Source organism: Phoxinus phoxinus, assembly GCF_949152265.1.
Source record: "Phoxinus phoxinus genome assembly, chromosome: 11".
NCBI classification, from domain to species: Eukaryota; Metazoa; Chordata; class Actinopteri; order Cypriniformes; family Leuciscidae; genus Phoxinus; species Phoxinus phoxinus.
In genome coordinates, this window is record NC_136886.1 from 11,641,913 (window position 1) to 11,661,698 (window position 19,786).

The 19,786-nt window shown below is 36.9% G+C and overlaps 2 protein-coding genes across 4 annotated transcripts in view; one reads left to right on the top strand and one right to left on the bottom strand.

The window, feature by feature from the left end:
• gabrb3 (gamma-aminobutyric acid type A receptor subunit beta3) overlaps positions 1-19,786 on the bottom strand; it is a 66,708-nt gene that overhangs the window by 42,622 nt on the left and 4,300 nt on the right. For all 3 annotated transcript variants that reach the window (XM_079628815.1, XM_079628818.1, XM_079628816.1), the window contains exon 2: positions 2,844-2,891. In XM_079628815.1, coding sequence (XP_079484941.1) covers positions 2,844-2,891 — 48 coding nt within the window. The remainder of the gene's footprint in view (positions 1-2,843; positions 2,892-19,786) is intronic.
• Positions 4,563-19,786, top strand: part of gabra5 (gamma-aminobutyric acid type A receptor subunit alpha5) — a 30,769-nt gene continuing 15,545 nt past the window's right edge. The window contains 6 exon segments of the mRNA XM_079628821.1: positions 4,563-4,774; positions 5,351-5,435; positions 5,638-5,762; positions 6,763-6,830; positions 7,239-7,459; positions 13,736-13,818. Coding sequence (XP_079484947.1) covers positions 5,353-5,435; positions 5,638-5,762; positions 6,763-6,830; positions 7,239-7,459; positions 13,736-13,818 — 580 coding nt within the window. The 5' untranslated portion in view covers positions 4,563-4,774; positions 5,351-5,352.

Genomic DNA, 19,786 nt, shown 5'->3' on the forward strand with positions numbered 1-19,786 from the left:
AATGCTTTAGGATGCTTGAAACGGGCAGTGGAGAAGATTTACACATTCCAGGCTTATAATAATGCAAATTAATAAGTAAGCGAAGATAACATGAGTATATATTTAAGTAAGACAGCATATCTTAGTTCTGTCACATCTGTAAAACTCGGCAAAACCAACATTACTCTTTTATTGAGAAGAAATAAAGCAACCTCGGCGTCCATTTTCAGGCCTTCCCGCTCCTTAAGGTCTCTCCAGTGCTCGAAAGCTTCTCCAATATTAACATGGGTCCTACTTGCCTGATCGTAACCCTTCTTTTTAAAGTTATAATCCCCTGGCCTTTTCATCTTTTGTATTTTGTCTTCCATCTCCCTTTCTATAGTCGTCCTGCTATGTCTGTCTTGTGCACTGAGCTTTGTCTCTCATGTATACACCCCTTACTGCTGATTGGCTACAAGCGTGTTTTGGTGCTCGGTCCGATCCACTTTCAACAGCGTTTTTCAAAAATGGCTTACTGCACCTTTAAGTGGCTACTCAGTTCATTCCTTCCATTTGAGTGTTATGTACACTAGCAGGCTAATCTTTCTCTTTCTGAGAAGATCATTTCAGCTGCACATCTGCTACATCAAGGTATGGTGGTATCAAATGGCAGTGCGTTATAACTTTATTAGAACATTACATTTATAAGAACACCTTCTGTACTGTAGCCAACCTCTGCATGCAAGCATACACACTAATAGTGATAAACAGAACATCGTGGCACAGAGTGGAAGGAGAAAAATGCTGCTGTATTGATACCTTCTGTGATAAAATCAATCTGATATATTACTTGTTCTCACTACCACTCCCCATCAATGGATATTAAGGCTCCTCCATTGAGCCTCTAGACAATTTTATTATACATAATCAGATTTTCAGTGAGGCTTGACAGTCTGCTGGAGATTAAGCAGAAGTGTAATGGCTTCTTCCAAGCTTTAAAAACTCATTTAACTAATCCTGTTAATTTGACCTGTGTTCAAAAAACTGGTCTGCATTGTTCTGACTGAAAGGTTGTTTAAGGGAGCTGTTGCTGGATTTGATATGGTCAATGGTCGAAGTTAGTGGCCTTCTTAAATCCCCCAAGCTACATTAAGACTGTAGTGTGCAGACTGATGCCGGGCTAATGCTTTTAGAAGCAGATCCCGGATGCAGAGGGATGCGGCTGTGCTTCCTGGTACTGTCTCAGAAGCTTCAGAGCCGAGGACTAGTCTCCACCGAGATGTCCATTCTTCTTGAGCTCTCAAGTAGCCTACATACTATTTTTTTTTTTTTAGCTCGGCAACATTTAGCATTTGATCCGCTGCCTGAATAGTGTTAGTAGAACTATATTATTGATACATCACTCTTCATTTTTGAATTGTTTACAAATATAAATCTGTTTTAGGAAAGCTGGTCCTCCTGGGTAACCATTCCTATTCAGTTATTGAGTTTGAATTTATAATTTGAATGTAAGGAAAATAGAATTACATTAGAATTGACATTCGTAAACAGTCATTTTTAACTAGGAAAGCAACGATTATTTAGTCCTTGAATGTTATAGATTGAAATTTGTATTTTGTTTATTTCATCATATTTTATAAAATAACTTTTTTGGACCAAGGTGAAAGTGCACCTCATTTCCCAAAATGCCTTACTGGTGTTTTTGAATTGCAATTCAATAAATTCCCTTTCCTCTCATTCCATTTCAACTTTGAGTGTGGCCAGTTCCAAACTCATGAATTGGCTGGGTGTAAATTCTTTAGGCCTGACATTTGTTTCTGAAAACACTTACTTGTACAGAACTAAAACGTAAAGTTTTAGACTTATGCTCAGTAAGTGCCCTTGCCCCTTTTACTATCACGTTGGCATTAATAGAGTATAATGTGTTCAATATTCAATTCTAAGATGATTTCTTTTTGTAGCTGTACATGTGTAGCTGGAATGATTTCTATGCTTCTTGCAGCATAAACATTTATAAAGAGCAGCTACTATAAGGAGAGAGATAGAAAGCGAGGGTAGCTCTGAACAGCACTTACCCACACACACCCACATCCCATCATCCAAACAAAGCACTCCACTCACACATCATCTGCAAATGCAAAGGCTCCTCAGTGTGTGGGCTGAGCAAATGGCACCAAGTCACGGTCACACACCAAGCCAAATGCTGTTAATGCTGTAGATTGCCTTTAAAGTAACACTAGTCAAACAGGCTGTGGGAGGACTGAAACCTTTCACGATCCCTGCCTTTAAAATGACCAGTGTCCCCTGACCTCTCTAAATGTGAGGCAATAGGCCGCGTCCACAAGTCACTTTGCTTTATTTCGCCCGATGAACTATCAAAGCAATTTTCTGATCTACTGTATAGGGGTGAGGTAGTATCACTTGGGGAATAACTGGTTTCCACTGAAAGGGTTTTTCCTTCCATTCGTGTCAATTCACAGATGCAAAAGACCTCTCTCCTCCGCACGCCCCCTCCACCCCCTCCAGATTAAATGGACACAGATAAATAGTTTCTCTGGATGGAGTGAATATTGCACTGTGCTGAATGAATAATGTATGTACGTGGCTGACATTGTCGGCCTGATTTGTTTTAGATTGAGACAGAACTCTGCAAAATCACTCGTAATACCCATTGAAAAATTCAGACCCCTGCGATACTGCGAAACTCTGATCCTGAGGCGTTAACAACATGCTAGATAATAGGGAAGACAAATATATTTTAAATAAAACAAAGATTATTGGAGTAAGTCTTACAAGAAAATACTATTTTTAGTCTTTCTACTTCAAAATGTCATGTTTAAAATGTCATGGTTTTTTTTTTTTTACCATACAAATAAGTCACTTACCTCGTGTCATAGATTGCAAACAGCTTTTTATTCCCATCCACAGCATTCCTGCAAAACAGAAAGGGAGGTGATGTTACTATTCCCATCATTCAATGCCATGTTACTATTTTTGGAATCAACACACTCTCTTTATGAAGGTTCTGATTGTGTACAGTTTAAAAAAAAAAAAAATCCCAAAAACCATTATCAAATATATCACTTTTAACTCATAACATATGTCTTTAAGAGATGCTTTTTTTGTCTTTCTGGTGATCTTAGTTATTCTAGCTCAGTTTAACATGCGCACACACACACACACTTGCAACTAGATCATGTTTATCAGATGCTCGCTGGACACAGGTGGACTGCAGAAGTAACAGCTGCTCTTGTGTTAAAATCTCTGGAGTGCACATCAATGGAGTCAATCAACAGTCAGACAAAAGCGCTTCAAAAATAAATCAATCCCCAAATCACATTACTAAATATCACATTATGCTTAGAGAACATGAACCTAGAAATAATCTTGTCCTATAAGAGATGCATGTTTTTTTTTTCTCGATAGCAGTGTGACCATTAAAGCCAGCCCAAAGCAGATGTTTCATTTACTTTCTTTGATTCTCTTGCTGTAAATCAATGTAACAGCATACATTACCCGTGTGTGTGTGTGTGTGTGTGTGTGTGTGTGTGTGTGTGTGTGTGTGTGTCCCAGTTGTCCTGTCACCCCAAATCAGCATAAAATGTGTCATTATAAAATAAACTGGTTCATTAAGTTCTTTTGACTTATGAACAACATGAAATTGGAGCAGGTAGAGCTTTTTAAGGTTTTCATTTATCGACTGAGGCACTGCAGTGATAGTCAGCATCAGAGAGAAAAAAATGGGATTAGAGTTCCCTCTGATGGCTGTCCTCATTACTACTCCATTCTGTTTCATATAAAACACTTTCTCTCAAACCACTTTTTATATCCAGTCCTATCCAATCAATATTATGTATCTTTGACTGATACCTTGATATATTTATATACCTATACTTCATATATATTTTAAACTATTTATACAAATGACTATTCTATAATTTACAACTCGTTATAATTGGGCAAACTGATACTTTTAAACCATAATTATCCTCAGTGGAGATATAATGATCCGCATGTAGAGAAAGCCAGTCTTCATTAAACAGCCTGGCGCATGGGGAGCTGCCTAGAGCTAAACGCTCGCGCGCAAAATGCATAGTAAGCAGAATTGTTGGGAAATCCACTCATTTTCTGGCGTCCGCGTTTGTACCGCGCGCAGGGGACGGGGGTAATCGCGCTTTTCTCTGAATAAGCTCAAACAAGATAAGTTTCAAAACCCACGGCCGCTTAAATTTCCCTCGGGGGGTAATTATGCCGCGCGAGCGGAGGTGACGTCCTATTACTTTGGTCCCAAATACGAACAAATGCCTCTAGAGTGACAGTTGGGCTAGAGTGAGGAGAGCAACGGACGTCAAACCCGCCGACCCGGTAAGCGGAGAATCCTGTTAAACTATGTAACGCTTGAACGGTTGCGCAGATAAGCGTTGATATGTCGTGCTAGGCTACAACGGGGGAAAGTAATGGTCTGTTAAAGGTAATTTGTTGACTAGAGGGAGAATAGGGGAAGAGAGAAAACAAAGACTATTTTAAGGGCTGCCTGGTTACTGTCTTTCAATTGGATTTAGGAGTGATGAAGGGGTCTTTGGGATGCGGTGGAAAGGAAGGGATGTTCTGCAGCGGCTGTTCAGTCACTGAATCGTAAAAGAGGACAGAACAATGAGCCTGTATGGTTAAGACTGGATATATCTGAAGAATAACGCAACTACTGCTGCTGTAAGCTGAACGTTGCGGGATTTTTGCTCACTGCTTCAAAGGGAATTCATTGCATTTGTTTTTTTTTTTTTCAACGTGGATCCACTGCACCATTCAGGTATTTAAGGTAAGATGCGAGGCTTTTACTGTACACGATCTCTGCTCAACTCTGCTTTGTAGGACTCACTGCAAATGTTCGACAAGTTTATACGCCAGAGGCTGTTAAAACTAAGCGTTACAGCTGCTGCAAACTCAGCGCTCCTAAACGTTAACGTTACTGCTTTTTTACAAACGGTCACGTTGAAAGAAATGTCGCAAACTGGCATTCAAGGGAAATGCACAACATAGAAAAGATTCTTAAAATTTGATTGAAAAAAGTTAATTAAATAAAAATCTAAAAAATATAATATAACTTGTATAGTAGCCTATCTGAAATTGGCAAATAAATAATATAGTTAAATTAAATTAAGGCATTTGATTGCATTAATTATTATTATTACTTATTTTTATTATGATTATTATTAAAGTAATAATGAAATAAGTTTACTGATCATCCTGTTTTAGGGATTTTGCATACACCTCTATTTCTAAATTACCTTCTCAATTTATTTTAAATTAAGTGTGCATAATTCATGGAGTTTCACGGAGAATGATAAGATTATCATGCTGGTATGAATGACTCCATATTCTGGACTCTTTGCAGGTATGGGATATGGACCACACTGCAGCGCCAAAATGAGAAGTCTGTGGGTCGGTGTTTTGTTCATGACTATCACCTGCCATCTGAGGTAGATTACGTTTAATGTAACTTTCTATTTCTCATTGACTTCATATTATTTTCTAGTTAATTGCAGGAGTCAATTCATGTAACATATGTCTATTGATATCTTATGAATGCACATTTTCCAGACAATTTGATCATTGTGGTCACCTAATGGATAGGAACTAATACTTGTAGCTATTAATTATATGTATGGTCTTGTGCATCAGCCTCTCCCAGTCTACTACAGGGACTCCTAAAGAGTCAGAGCTCAATGATAACATCACAATATTTACACGAATCCTGGATGGATTGCTGGATGGCTACGATAACAGACTGCGACCTGGGCTTGGAGGTAAACTCTGCCTAGATACCATGCATAGATACTTCATAAACATCATCTGTAGCAAAATTGTGATTTAGCGAGAGGCAGGGTTTTTTTCTTTCTTGTATATTAGGGCAATATAAGTCTGGCATTGACCTCTGGTAGTTATATTGAAAAGATGTCTGCAAATAAAGGCAGATGGTTAAACGCCTGCACATTCCATCGTGACCAGCAGCATGAAGGACTTTCAAAAGAAAAGAAAAAAAAAGAGAGAGATGCTGCTTCTATTCAATCCACTACTGGGAGGAAAAGTACACAAAAAAGAAAAAAAAATGCTGTGTTTTCATATAGGAGATGTTTGCACAGAGTAGAAGTGATCACGGAAATTGCCCGGTTCTCAGTGAAAATCAAACAGCCACTATTTCCCGGCACTCGCAATTACAGTGTTCTTGCAAGAGACAGAGAGAAGAGGGTGGGCGAGAGAGAAGGGATATGAATGTGGCTGCTGACCTTGAGAAAGCTATCGTTCTTTTCAAAAGGTGCAGGTTTATTGTTCTCAGAGGTCAAAATCATGCCGTTGTGGCAGAGAAAGAGAATAAACACTTTTCCTGTGAGAACTGTAGCATCAGCGACATGATGTCAATTGACAAATGATGGATTTGGGAAGGAAAGTGCAGTCAGGAGCCTGGACTTAATTGCTTTTCATTTAAAATGAATACAACTAACAGAAATAATGTGGGTGATTCAAAGCGTACTTTATTGGAAATTCTGCATATTTTATATACAGTATACATTCTCTCTATCTCTCTCTCTCTCTCTCTCTCTCTCTCTCTCTCTCTCTCTCTCTCTATCTCTCTCTCTCTCTCTCTCTCTCTCTCTCTCTCTCTCTCTCTCTCTCTCTCTCTCTCTCTCTCTCTCTCTCTCTGTATAGTATAGTATAAAATATGTTGAACTTCCATTATAGTATAAATATATAACATCCAAAATGAAACTTAAACTAATAAATCACTATTTGTTTGTGGCTTTACAGAGAAAGTGACCGAAATTAAGACCAACATCTTTGTCACCAGCTTTGGGCCAGTGTCAGATACTGAGATGGTAAGTATTTAAAGCATATTCTTTCTTCATGAAGAAACACCATTCATTCACCTCTACAGCTGTAAATTCCCAACTGAGATCACTCTTCATCAAGACCCCCTTCATTAAATCCTGCCTCACTCTGTTACATTACTTCACCTCTGCAACATTTCCTGAAATTCTGCATGCAATGTTTTAGGTAGGTCACACTATGATTGGATGAATGCAACTTTGTTCATTTTTATAAACAGTCATGTGACACATTTGATTTTGCCTTCAGGCAAGGTCATCGCTGTAATTCATGGGCCCCTGGAGAAAAAGTTTATGGGGAGGCCTTAGTGTGCCCCTCCTCCTCATCACAGGGCCTGGGGTTCCTCACGACGACCCTGCCTTCTGGTGCACACTAAATGAACATTTTCCTTTGAACAGGAATACACCATTGATGTGTTTTTCCGTCAAAGCTGGAAAGATGAGCGTTTGTGTTTCAAAGGGCCAATGGAGATGCTACCTCTGAATAACCTGCTGGCCAGCAACATCTGGACACCTGACACCTTTTTCCTTAATGGCAAAAAATCCATTGCTCACAACATGACAACGCCCAACAAGCTTCTGAGACTGAAGGATGACGGGACGTTGCTGTACACCATGAGGTACCAGTTTAAGCTACAATGCCTTGTCATTTCACAGTATGAAATGCTGTCTGCATGAATGGATTTGAGTATGGGTAGTACAGCCATACATTTGATCCTCATCTCATTTATGGCCTCCTCACCTCTGTTTTGCACCGCTGAACCCTCTGCCATGTGACAGATGTGTTAAGCACACATGAACTCGGCTCCTGCTGAACTCAGCATCTCATGTTCCACATCGTACAATCTCAGTGGGAATGTTCAGCTTGCCCCTGCTAAAGCTTTTTCTCTATACTTTTTTTTATGTTGTCTTCTCACAAGAGGACACATGAGTTTATCTTTGTTGTTGTCATTAGTGGTTCCCCATGCTTTAGATTCCTCATACTTATTTATTCTCTTTATATTTCACAGACAAAATTCTTCTTGCTCTTGTTATGCTTTAGACTTGAATGATACTACATATATTATTACTGATGCTACCAAGACTAATCACACTGACTAATCATTCTTGCACTTTTGACTAAACCACTAAACCTCATATATGTTAGCTAGTTAGATTCGCAATCTTAAATCTTTTGACTTTGGTTATAGTGTACTGATGCCCCAAATGCTCTATTTGGGGACACTGCAATAACATAGAGGTAGATTCAAAATTTGTTGAAACTCCACACACATACTGTATCTAGTTTCTTTTTCTGTTTGTGCCCTAGACCAGTCATCCAAGGGTGTTCCAACCTAACGGTGTACAAGAGAAAAGAAAGTAAGGGGGGTGAGACAAAATAAGAGATAGAAACAAAGGAAAAAGAGAAAGTTGGCAGTATGTTTTATGCCCCTGTTGTTGAGTTGTTCTTCACAGACTGTCTGCTCCATTACTCGCGATACCAGGGTAGAGGGAGAGAACACACACACACACACGCACACACACACACATACACACACATACACACACACACAGTTTCTGCTCTCCCAGCTATCATCAGCAACAATCTACTGCCAAGTGCCGTTCACTGCTGTGTTAGTGCTGCTGTATAAAAGCCGCTATTGTTGTTCTCAAAATGGCATCAATACTAAATCCTCTCTATAGTAGAACCTGCTTGTTTAAGTGCTGAATTCTGAGGCGCACAATCGTAATAGTGTTTGGATTATGGTGGTTATGTATTAGTTATTTTTATTCTCTGAGGTTACAGTTATGATGATCCATTATATAATGAGTTATTAGCTTTTATTAACTCAAATTCAAATGCAATGGGGAATTTGGTGAGTTTTCCATAGAGGTAACAATTAGATTTCATATTGTGGGTCTAAAAGCAATTAAAAATAAATGGAAAAGGCAAAGAACATGGATCATTTCATTACACAAAACACATTCCTTGCTCATTTGCAAAGCTTCGCTGTTTTTTATTATTATTATTGCGTTGTATATTGTGAGACTAAACACATATTACAAAATTATTCAATTGATAAAGCCTTAGATAGAGATGCTTTTTTAGACTGTAGATTGAACGAGATCATCAATCAAACATTAATGACTCTGAGAGGAAATGACTTGGACCATGTCATTTAGAAATCAATGGTGGAGCTATTGTAGCTTGCCTACAATAAACTCTGCCCAGTGTTGCATTTCCTAACAGTGCAAACCATTAAAAGGGCTTTTTACCACTCACTAATGCACACATTGTTTCCGGAAAAGTGATCAGCAGTGAGGTTTTTTCTTTTCTTGCTGAGATGGAAAGGAGCACCTTAGCTGCCATGAAAAAGCAGGGCAAAACAGTTTCACCACCCACATTCTAAAAGTGGAACGCAGTCTACAGGCTTTTATTAGAGTTAAAAAGGAGGTTACGAGACCGAACAAAATGGAGATGTTCTAGAAAGTCAAATCTTCTGAAGGATCTGCCATGTTTTTAAAATAACTTTTTTAGCTTGAGGTTGATGTTGAGAAAATGGTGCAGTAGGCAAACATGCATTGTAAAAATTGCATATATATATATATCTATATATATATATATAAATCTGTTAATAAAACAACAGGGTTTTATAAATAATAACAACAGTGTCATAATAACCAACATAGACATTGAGGGGTTTGTAAAAATCCACTTCAATATTCAGATTAATGGTAGACCAATATGAGTTTTTCAATGGGCAATTGTTAAAATTTTACATTTGATCCCCCTTAAAATCTGTGACCCTGGATCACAAAACCAGTCACAAGTAGCACGGGTATATTTGTGGCCAACAATACATTGTATGGGTCAAAATTATAGATTTTTCTTTTATGCCAAAAATCATTAGGCTATCAAGTATAGAGCTATGATGTTCCATGAAAATATTTAGTACATTTCCTACTGTTCATACTGTTACACACACACATGTTTTCTTTTCAACTGTTTATGTTCACTTAAGACATAACCAAATATGTTTCGCAAGGATACTTGCCTATATGGGCATTTTTACATAATTTTGTGTGAATGTGTCCGCTCAAGCGCAAGACGACATGAAAGAGAACTCGATTTAATAGGCTATTCACGCGCTGTCTGAGAGGCATCTTTCTGGGCGTTTAATTTGTTTAATATTCTGTTAATTAGATACATTTACTTCATAGACATCCTTTCTCTGATATCTCCATTTTGCTCTCTGTTTGCTCTTTTTTTTCTTTCTTTCTTTTTTGTCACAAGCACTGTTACTGTACACGCTGCGTGGTATCTGTTGTTGGTATCGGAGCATTTTAATGAGTACGAGCACACAAGTGCAGTATCGGGCCCATACCGATACTGGTATTTTCGATATATTGCAATGACACATACACGCACGTATATGCAACCCTGAAAGCTACATACTTCAAATATTAAAAAAATATTACAATATTATCTTTTTAATCTTTCATTTTAAGTATTTTAAGTTGTGCATTATTTATATACACCAGAGGTTAACAGTAATTTTGTATTATTGTTAATTTTGTGCAGAATCAGCCGCCATTATTTAGAGATACAGACTTTTTAAATTCACCCTTTTCTTGAAGAGCCTCGTGATTATTTTCTTTTTTCTTTGTATTCCCTTGTAACGTATGAAAAAAAACAACCATGTAGGCCCTACTGCATATTTGTGGTGCGCTCTCTCGATTGAATTTATTTTATATCCTATGAATAATTCACTAGTGTGCACTACGAGTCTCTCGTTTTTCTCCCAAAATCCTCACGTTTCTTTGCAGGTTTTCACACGGATGCTTTAAAATGTAATTGTTTCCTCTTTTCACTTCCTAACCCTATTAGCAGTGTTTTCTGGAATGTTTCTAAAGTCGAATAAATACAGTATTTGTTATTTGTCAAAATGATAGAAAGCACTTTGAGATACTAACACAGTTAATGAACGTTTTGGATTAAGGCAACATACAGTATGTTACATAATACAGACGTATATTACTATATACAACACGTCTGTAATATTGCTGCGAAAATAATCAAGCTTTTGGGGTTATTCATGGTCTGTGGTAGTAATTTGATGATGTTTCCACACTTTTAAAAACACTTCATTGTACCCTGTTTTTAAAAAAAGCGTATTGTTTTCATAGAGCGAACCTTTCACTGATTGTTTACAGTTTAACAGAAGTTACTCGCATAATTTGTGCAAAGCATCATGGGGTGTAGGGAAAAGGTGGATAGAACGTTCTTGTGAAATGCTATATAATTTATGAGCTTTAATGGGCTATCACAGACCAGATAAAGCTCACTGTCAGGATTAAGCTCTGAGCGCTCACCATTTGTCAAGGCCACATCATTCCGTCTCCACATCCAGCAATGCTGACCTCAGCACTAACTGTGTTCAGTAAGTACATGGCGAACTCCTCGCCTCCCATATGGCTGGTTTTGATAAAGTTGTGCGAGCTGGTCGACTGGAGGTTGAGTTTAGAGGACAGTCCTTGATTTTTCCAATACAGCAATTCATCATGGAGCTGTCAGAGATGAAGGCCCTGTGCTGATTAAGTGAAGGAACAGTGCCTCACGTGTCCCGCCCCATTAATTACATTCTCGCAGGACTTCCAGTCAGAGATGCAACCATGGGCCCTTCAACCCTGGTCCCATCCTCAGTTGCAGATTATGGAGGTTTTAAGCATTTCCAGTTCCGTGGCAATATCAAGCCCTTCATTACGCTGTCAGCTGAGGGTCAGTGCTGACATCTTATTACATTACTTACACCAAAGCATTGAATTAGCTCCAGCCGGGACGTTAAGGGAGGGCTTAATGGCCACAGGGTGGCATAATAAGCCAGCCATCCTGTAACCATTATGGTAATGATCAGCCTTGATCTCATATAATTGGTTTGCTAAATGGCCTTGCTGATTACTTTCTTTAACAGCAGACTTTGGACAATAGACTTTATGCAACCAGACATTGTAAATATCATGGACGAGTCTGTTGGATGCATGAAGATTTCTTTGTTATACACTTATTTGTAACAGGAAATTCCTGAAACCTTTTGGCTATTTGATAGAGCGGCAATAATTATATGATGCTACTTCCATTTCATGTTTCTTATGTCATGTTAGATCGCTTATACTTTATAACATCCAGCAATCGGATTCAGGGTCACTTTCTCTAATAGGATGAATTAATGTTGTCCAGTTGCAAAATCCATCTCTATCACATTTAATCACAGATTAAATCACAGATCTTTTCAGGAAATCGTATGGTTATAACGTTAAAAAAAAAACAGTTTCATAAAAGGTCCACTGGAGGGGGCTGCAGGACAGTGGATTTAGCCACTGCAGAACCACTGCAGTGTTCTCTACATCAGGGGGTTTCTAACGTTTTGATACCAATGATCCCCTTGTGAGGAACACGCTGATATTTAAAGGCAACTTTCATATAGAAAGTCTTATTTATTTTAATTTTATTTATACTGTGTATCTGGACACAGTCTTAAAAAGGGCTTAAATCAAATGTTGAAAAGTCGTAAATTCATAAAGTCATGGCATTAAATGTTGCATGCATTGAAAAAAAGGAATATCTTCCTCCATTATTGTTGTCCTGTTTTCCAATACAGATATCTAAATATCTTTAGATCAAGATACATCTTCTTGAGATGCAAATGTTAAATGAAGTCTTGAAAGATTTTGCAAAATTGGAAGATATTTTTTCTTGTTTTAATCATAAACGTCCTTACATGATGAAGAATATTGCTTTTTTGCTGTGAGAAGGTACTGTAAAAGTTACTTTCTTATTCTATTGGTTGGGAGCACAGCAATTCAAGCTTATTTTGTAAGATGAATTAAGATGTAATGGATAACTGCTGGAAGTTGTATTGCTAATAGAACTCATTGAGTTTCTGCATAAACGTACATAAAAAAATATATTGATGTATATTGTGTTCCCTACAAATTATTCCTTTACCTTGGTTTTAAAAAGGTCTTTAAAAAGTCTTAAATTAACCGTCATAAAACCTGCACAAACCCTGGTTAAGTTTACAGAATTTTCTTTCTTACCTGCTATTATTTTCGATGTATACCTGAACATAAACAATTCAAGTCAATTCTATTTGTATAGCACTTTTCACAATAAATGTCATTCCAAAGCGGCTATAATAAGTAAACATTAAAAGTTGTTGCTTTTAAGTTCACAATTGAAAATCACATTGTACAAACTCATCTTCTCTCTCTCTTAAAAAAACAAAACAGAAATAAACAGACACTGAAACAGTCCTCAATTTGAGATAGAACTGATTGTTTGTTTGTTTGTTGTTTGTTCCTTGTAGTCCTCTTATATTTCAATAGGTGGCGTTTCAGCTCAAAATAGGTATTTTAAATCATGCCGTGATTGAATGAAAACTGAGAATAATTTAATAGAAAATAGCGTGTGTGTGTGTGTGTGTGTGTGTGTGTGTGTGTGCGTGTGCGTGTGTGTGCGTGTGCGTGTGTGCGTGTGTGTGTGTGTGTGTGTGTGTGTGTGTGTGTGTGTGTGTGGTTATGAGCAAAGCCAGAATTAGCAGTGATTTACTTCACCGATTTGGCAGCCTTTCTACTTCTGGCACATGATGGCACCCTTGTTCTATAAATACATCTAAGAGCACTCAACATGCAAGCTCAGTCTTCCTATTAATATACACTCGTTATTCATTCCTATAGCTATACTTTAAGAAGATTTTCAAAAAGAGAAATTAATGAATCATTAATGTTGCAGTGATGATTGTCGCTATGGTAATGATTAACTTACATAAGACATGTTTATATTAACAACTGATCTCTAAAACATATCCTCAGAGGTGCTGATCTAGATTTAATCAGATCTTAATTTTTCTCTACAGATTGACCATATCAGCAGAGTGTCCCATGCAGTTGGAGGATTTCCCTATGGATGCCCATGCCTGCCCACTCAAATTTGGCAGCTGTAAGTGCATCATTTTTATGTTCAATGCGGAAAAATCCCCCTTGCCACTCAGAAAAGAACTGTACAGGTTTCATTGCCATTACAAAAAGATTTTAAAATGGCAGATTCCAAGAAATCATAACTTAATCCCTCTAATTCTGAAGTGTGTAGTCACGATTACATCAAATTGTTATTTGATTGATGTGAATACCATCTTAAATTATTTTTTAAATGAAAAAGATGCAAGTATAAAATCAAGGAATATATAGTGTTCATTGGTTGTCTTCGCACAGCGTAGAACGGAGATGGTAACATTTTGTATATTTCATATGAAATTCCCATTACAGGAGAAATTAATGTCTAATATAATAGGTTCCCGAACACCTCTTTCTTAATACATTGTATCATATTGAAATATTAAGTAATAAAAATTGTGTACTAACTTGGCCCATTTTAGGCAGCTTGACAGACTTGTGTTAAAGGTATGTCCAGTTTAGTCTCATTATCACGTGGCATCCTGTCCGAGAGCAGGATTAAGATTATCACCTGGTTCTTGCAGAGAGGCGGGTGACTTGAGGACTGGATTAGTAGGAAGGTGTCCTGCCATCCCTCCTGTGCTTACGTACACATTGCACACATATAAAAGAAAGGCTTTTTTGGTGCTAAGAAGCCAGGAATGACCTGAGATGAGCTCCGCTTTCTTTGATGTTTAGGGCATTACAGGATAGGGCTGTACACGGTGAGCTTTTGGGTTAGGATACTGCAGAAACCATGACAGACAGTGCTTAGGAGGGGCAATTGTGCATATATTTGATTAATTGTAGTAAAATCCCTCATGGTCTGAAGTCCTTTAGGGTTTGAAGACCTCTCATAGGCTTTTTGGCAGTGGTGTTAAACACAGATAAGAATGCAGAAGTCAATCTGGCCCGCGGGATGATTTGAATGTTTAAACATTTAAATTAGATCATGCTAAAAAGAATGCTGTTTTTTTTTCAGATGAACTCTTTAACTTGCGTTAAATGTTATAGCTGTCGTGCGGGTAATTAATATTTCCATTGATACAATTTGATGTGGATTTAATCTTGTGAAAGTTGCTCTTGAAATTCAATAGTTGCATAAGACCATGTATTTACGCTCTGCATGGGTACATCAAGGTTTATCAAATAAAAAATCGGCCAGCATAAGGTGACGTTTAATCTAATCTGGCCCGTGACCTAAAATGAGTCTGATGCCGTGCATTTGGACATCTCATAGGCTTCCCAATGCGATTGGATGATTGTTAATTTAGAACATCAACATAGTTAGAAGTACAGTAAGGTATAAAATGTAATCTCACTAGCCTGCATGGTTTGAACTTGATGTATGCAGACAACCCTTGAAACGAATGTTGAACCAGGCACACTCCCATCAATTTTAGGGATAGTTAACTGGAAATTCTGTCATCATTTACTCACCCAGTTGTTCCAAACCTGTATGAATGTCACTGAAGATATTTTGAAGAATGTCTGTAACCAAACAATGGATGGACCCCCATTGACTTTCTATAGTATTTTCCATACTATGGAAGTCAATGGTGCCCATCAACTTTACCCATTTTCTGCAAAATATCTTCTTTTGTGTTCAGCAGAAGAAACGTATTCATATAGGTTTGGACAGAATTTTCATTTTTGGGTGAACTATCCCTTTGAGGTACTCCACTGTCTAAAAAACTTATGTGCACCAAAAAAGAAAAAGAAAAGAAAGACAAATACCCTCTCCTTTTCATGGGCTGACTAGTACAGTGAAAATATTTTTCTAACAAGGCTTAGTAGTTCAAGAGATGTCTTATTGTCAGTTGAGTTTTTTTCCCCGACCAATTCTTTTTGTTCTGTTCTGACATTTCAGATCTTCCTTATGGACAATAACATATCCAACAGCATTTACTTGTTTTAAAATTTTTCCCTCTTATTGATTTTTATCATATATTATTTATTTCATCATAGAAACAAAAACTACCTTACTCACCATAAATATTTAATGAAGGTTGAGCACGACTTCCATAAATAAATAGTATGGTGTTCATAAACATGAACTATTCTCTATAGAAATCATTAGCTTTTGTTATTTAGTCATTTTTTTTAATCAGTCATTTCTCAGCTCACAGGGTGTTTTTTATATACAAGTAGAATGTAAAATAAAAAAATGCTGTCTCAAATGGTATTAATTATTCAATGTCAGGTGGTAATTGAACATTTTGCCTTCATTCGGACTTCCATTTAACACCATTTTCCCTGCGAGAGTTACTTGATATACAGGCGGAAGAGAATTAGTGATTTAACTTGTAAATCGCACAACAAATGTGTTTACTTGAAGTATTGTGCTGTGTTATGTAAAGGGTTATATAAATTCTGTCTGCACTTAGCAGCTTTTGTTTGGCTGGTTGGATAACAGTGACAGACGCCTGATTTTAACTGTCATCTCAACCAAAATGCCTGAGAAAAGCAACGCTGCCCATATGAACGACAACAGTTTTTTTGAGTTGTGAAACTATTGTATGCGTTATGTTAATATGGAGCCTTTTGTTGAGGTATATTCTGCTTTTCAAAGAGACGCAGACAATCATTATTGTAGTTAATCTCCACAGACACAATGTACATCTCTGGCTATGGACATTATCCTTTACATGTAAGCACATTGAGTGAATCCTGCACAAAGGCATGAATTCAGGATTAATGTATAGTCCGAGGGTCATTCTCACAAAATAGCCCCTGACGTGAAGCTGAGGAGTCTTGTATCACCCTGAGAGGGTTTATTTTGCTGTAAAGACTGGCTGACTACATTATCCCACTCATTGCATGGCTGGACATGAAATATTGATTTCATGAAATGATTTTATTTGGTGAGATGAAAGAGACTGGGGAGTGTCTTGGAGTTTCTAACTCTGCATATGACCGTCTGACTGTACATTAACCCACTTACAATTTAATAAATAGAGATTAATATTGGTTTGAGTTCAAATGTCTATTATTTAGATTTTGGAGCAAAAACACAAGTACAGCAATGTAGGATTTCTAGATGAACGGTCATTTATACAGTCATTAACAACCACAATATTTCACAGTCTTTCACTCCATATTCTTCATTCTGTATCTCTTTTTTTGACATTTACTTTCTGTCATGTCCATTAAGGTTTATTGGATGACGTTAGTACCAATAAAATATATATGAAGTGCTTTCAGTACTGCAATACAGCCTTCAGGCTCTCGTGCCATCCAGGCCAGATTCACCTCAAAAGATTATATACTGTAGACCAAAGATTACTGTGGGATAATTCAACCTTGTAAAGGTCCCCAATGGTGAGTCATATTTTTGTTCAGATTAATCCAATATATCTCTTCCCAGAGAGTTTTGGAAGAGAAATAAGCTAAGGCATAGGTCAGCAATAGAGGATGTTCTGTATGATGCTGGCCTACAAAATAACTTGTTGAGATCTAGGCCTATTTAAATCACCTTAGGGCAGCCAAGCCTCATAATCTTAGTGTGAAGAAAGACCGACTTTAAGGACAGGTTGAAAGTTGCTGGTGTTTGTTTGTAGGAACGTTTTATTTTTATGATATTTCTTTGCATAAATGCATAAAAATATATATATTACTCATGCCACTGGGGGTAAAAAGTCTTTCTAAGGAATTGTCAATGTTAATTTAAGGCCACTGTTTTAGGCTAGTGGAAAATATCCTTGCTGAATCTCTGTCTTTCCTGAATGTACTCAATTTTAGAGACGTTTTATCACATTAACAGCAAACGATTATCATAATTATTTAAATTGTATTGCATTTGATTAATTTATCCATTTAATTTTTGCAGATTGTCACATTTTAGGAAGTTTGAGTGCTGCTTTTTTATTAGTATAGAAATAAACTTTGAGAAACCTAGAGGCTAATTCAGTTACTTCACATTGCCATTGATTTTAAATCCTGAAAGGCCTTGAAAGTTATATTAAAAGCAAGAGTAGATTGTAAACGAGACGCACACAAACAAAAGGAAAACCCTGACATTTAATATATGATAATTACAATGATAATTTAGATTAAAATAAGATGCAAAAAATGAACGTCCTGTCCTATCTGTGAGGACAAAAAACTCAAGTATAGCCAAACCTTTATACGCACACATAAATTCTGTCAAGCCAATCTGCACTGAACAATTTATTTGAACTGGAAAGCATTTCAGTCATGTGTGAGTAAGAAGGTGGAATTCAGGCTATTCACTCTGTGGGCTGTGGTGACCCTGTCTTAATGAAGAGCTACAAGTCTCAACCCTTGACCTATGAGAAATATTTTGTCCTCCGTTTGCTAGACCTTGTCACTTCCTTTGCTTTATCAAACACTGGGTACACAATTCACAAATAATCGTGTGGATTATTTCGTAATTTGTACGCACAGGATAACTTCTCACAAAACATCTCTGCCTAATTCACAACACGTTCGTACGCACAATCATTTATTCTTAACCTCGTTCTAATGTTAGTGAATTTGGAGTGTTTTAAATGAGCGGCCGCGTGCACGAGGTTAGTCATTTGCATAACACACACCCAAACCATCTCTATGTACCGGTAAGTGTTTTCCACACAACATTTACAGCCTTTCGCTAGATCCCCGAGCAATGCCAAGTGTGTCATTCTCAAAACCAGTTTAAACTCAATAAACAACTTTTATAAAAAAACGAGATTACAGACCTCTCATTACCAGCTGTACACATGCGTAAATCTGTGTTATTCAGAGAAAACATGCAGCTGAAACCATGCCAGCTTTTCTTACTCTTCTCTGTATATGATGAAATATATTTAAGGATAAATTAAATTGTATTATTTATTAATTTTATAATATAATGTAATATAATATAATTATAGTCATGTTAAGATTAAATAATTTCTTATGGCCACACAGAGAAAGTGCTTTTTGTGTACGTGTGGTTACTTGTGATTTTTGTGTCAATTCAGAATACATTTTCATGCAAAAGTTTTTGGTGAATTAAGATTTGCTCATGAAAACATGCAGATTTCATGCACAAATTTGTGTGTATGCATGCTTGCTTGGTGAATGACACCCACTCTTTCCAGTCTACAGTATGTCAAAAAAGTAATAATACCTCCCAAAGTGCTATGGGTATAATATAAACACACTAAATACATATTTTCCTAATCCACACGTTATGTCCACATCCATTATATGTTTCATTCTGCCATGATTTTTACCATTACCACCATGTACAACTTCAATCTCCTTCCTTATTCAATCCATAGTCAAAGTTTATAGTTTTCCATTTGAACTTGAACAAGTTCAGAGCTTAGTTGATGTGCACTAAATTCAATCCAATTAGATCCACTTACAATCACCACCCATAATTAGTACCAATACTGTCTTCACACTCATTTGCTTAATCTCAGCACCTGAACTTGCACCAAGCTTCAAACACCTTTCTTAGGAGAACTGATCTTTTTGATGTCTAACTCATAAAGTTTGAAATTTCACAAATAATTGGTAAATGTTTATACCAAATGCACAATAATGCTGACAGCGGTAATGAAGATAAAGGGAAATGGAGATAACACAGAACACAAGCATGATACCGTGCGTATTGTAAATATATAAATATTGAAAAAGCTTGTAGAGGAAGTAGCATTATAGCAACATACAAAAATACCAGCACAGAGAAATTTAGAGAGATTGATAACTTTCTATAAAAACACTGTGTCTTTATTCATGGAACACATGAATCATGAAACATTTGTACGTAAATCTACTCATTTATTTGAATGCAAAAATGTATAAATATTACAGAACTATGCTCATGTTTCATGAATAAAAAACCCTGAGAGGGGTTTATACTGTTGAACTTTTTACAGTAAACATTAAACATATACATCTGTCCCAAAAGTGTGTTGTGTGTACAGTTATTATTATTATTTTTATTTTTTTACAATTTGCTGTTCTTTAGAATAGAAAACCAT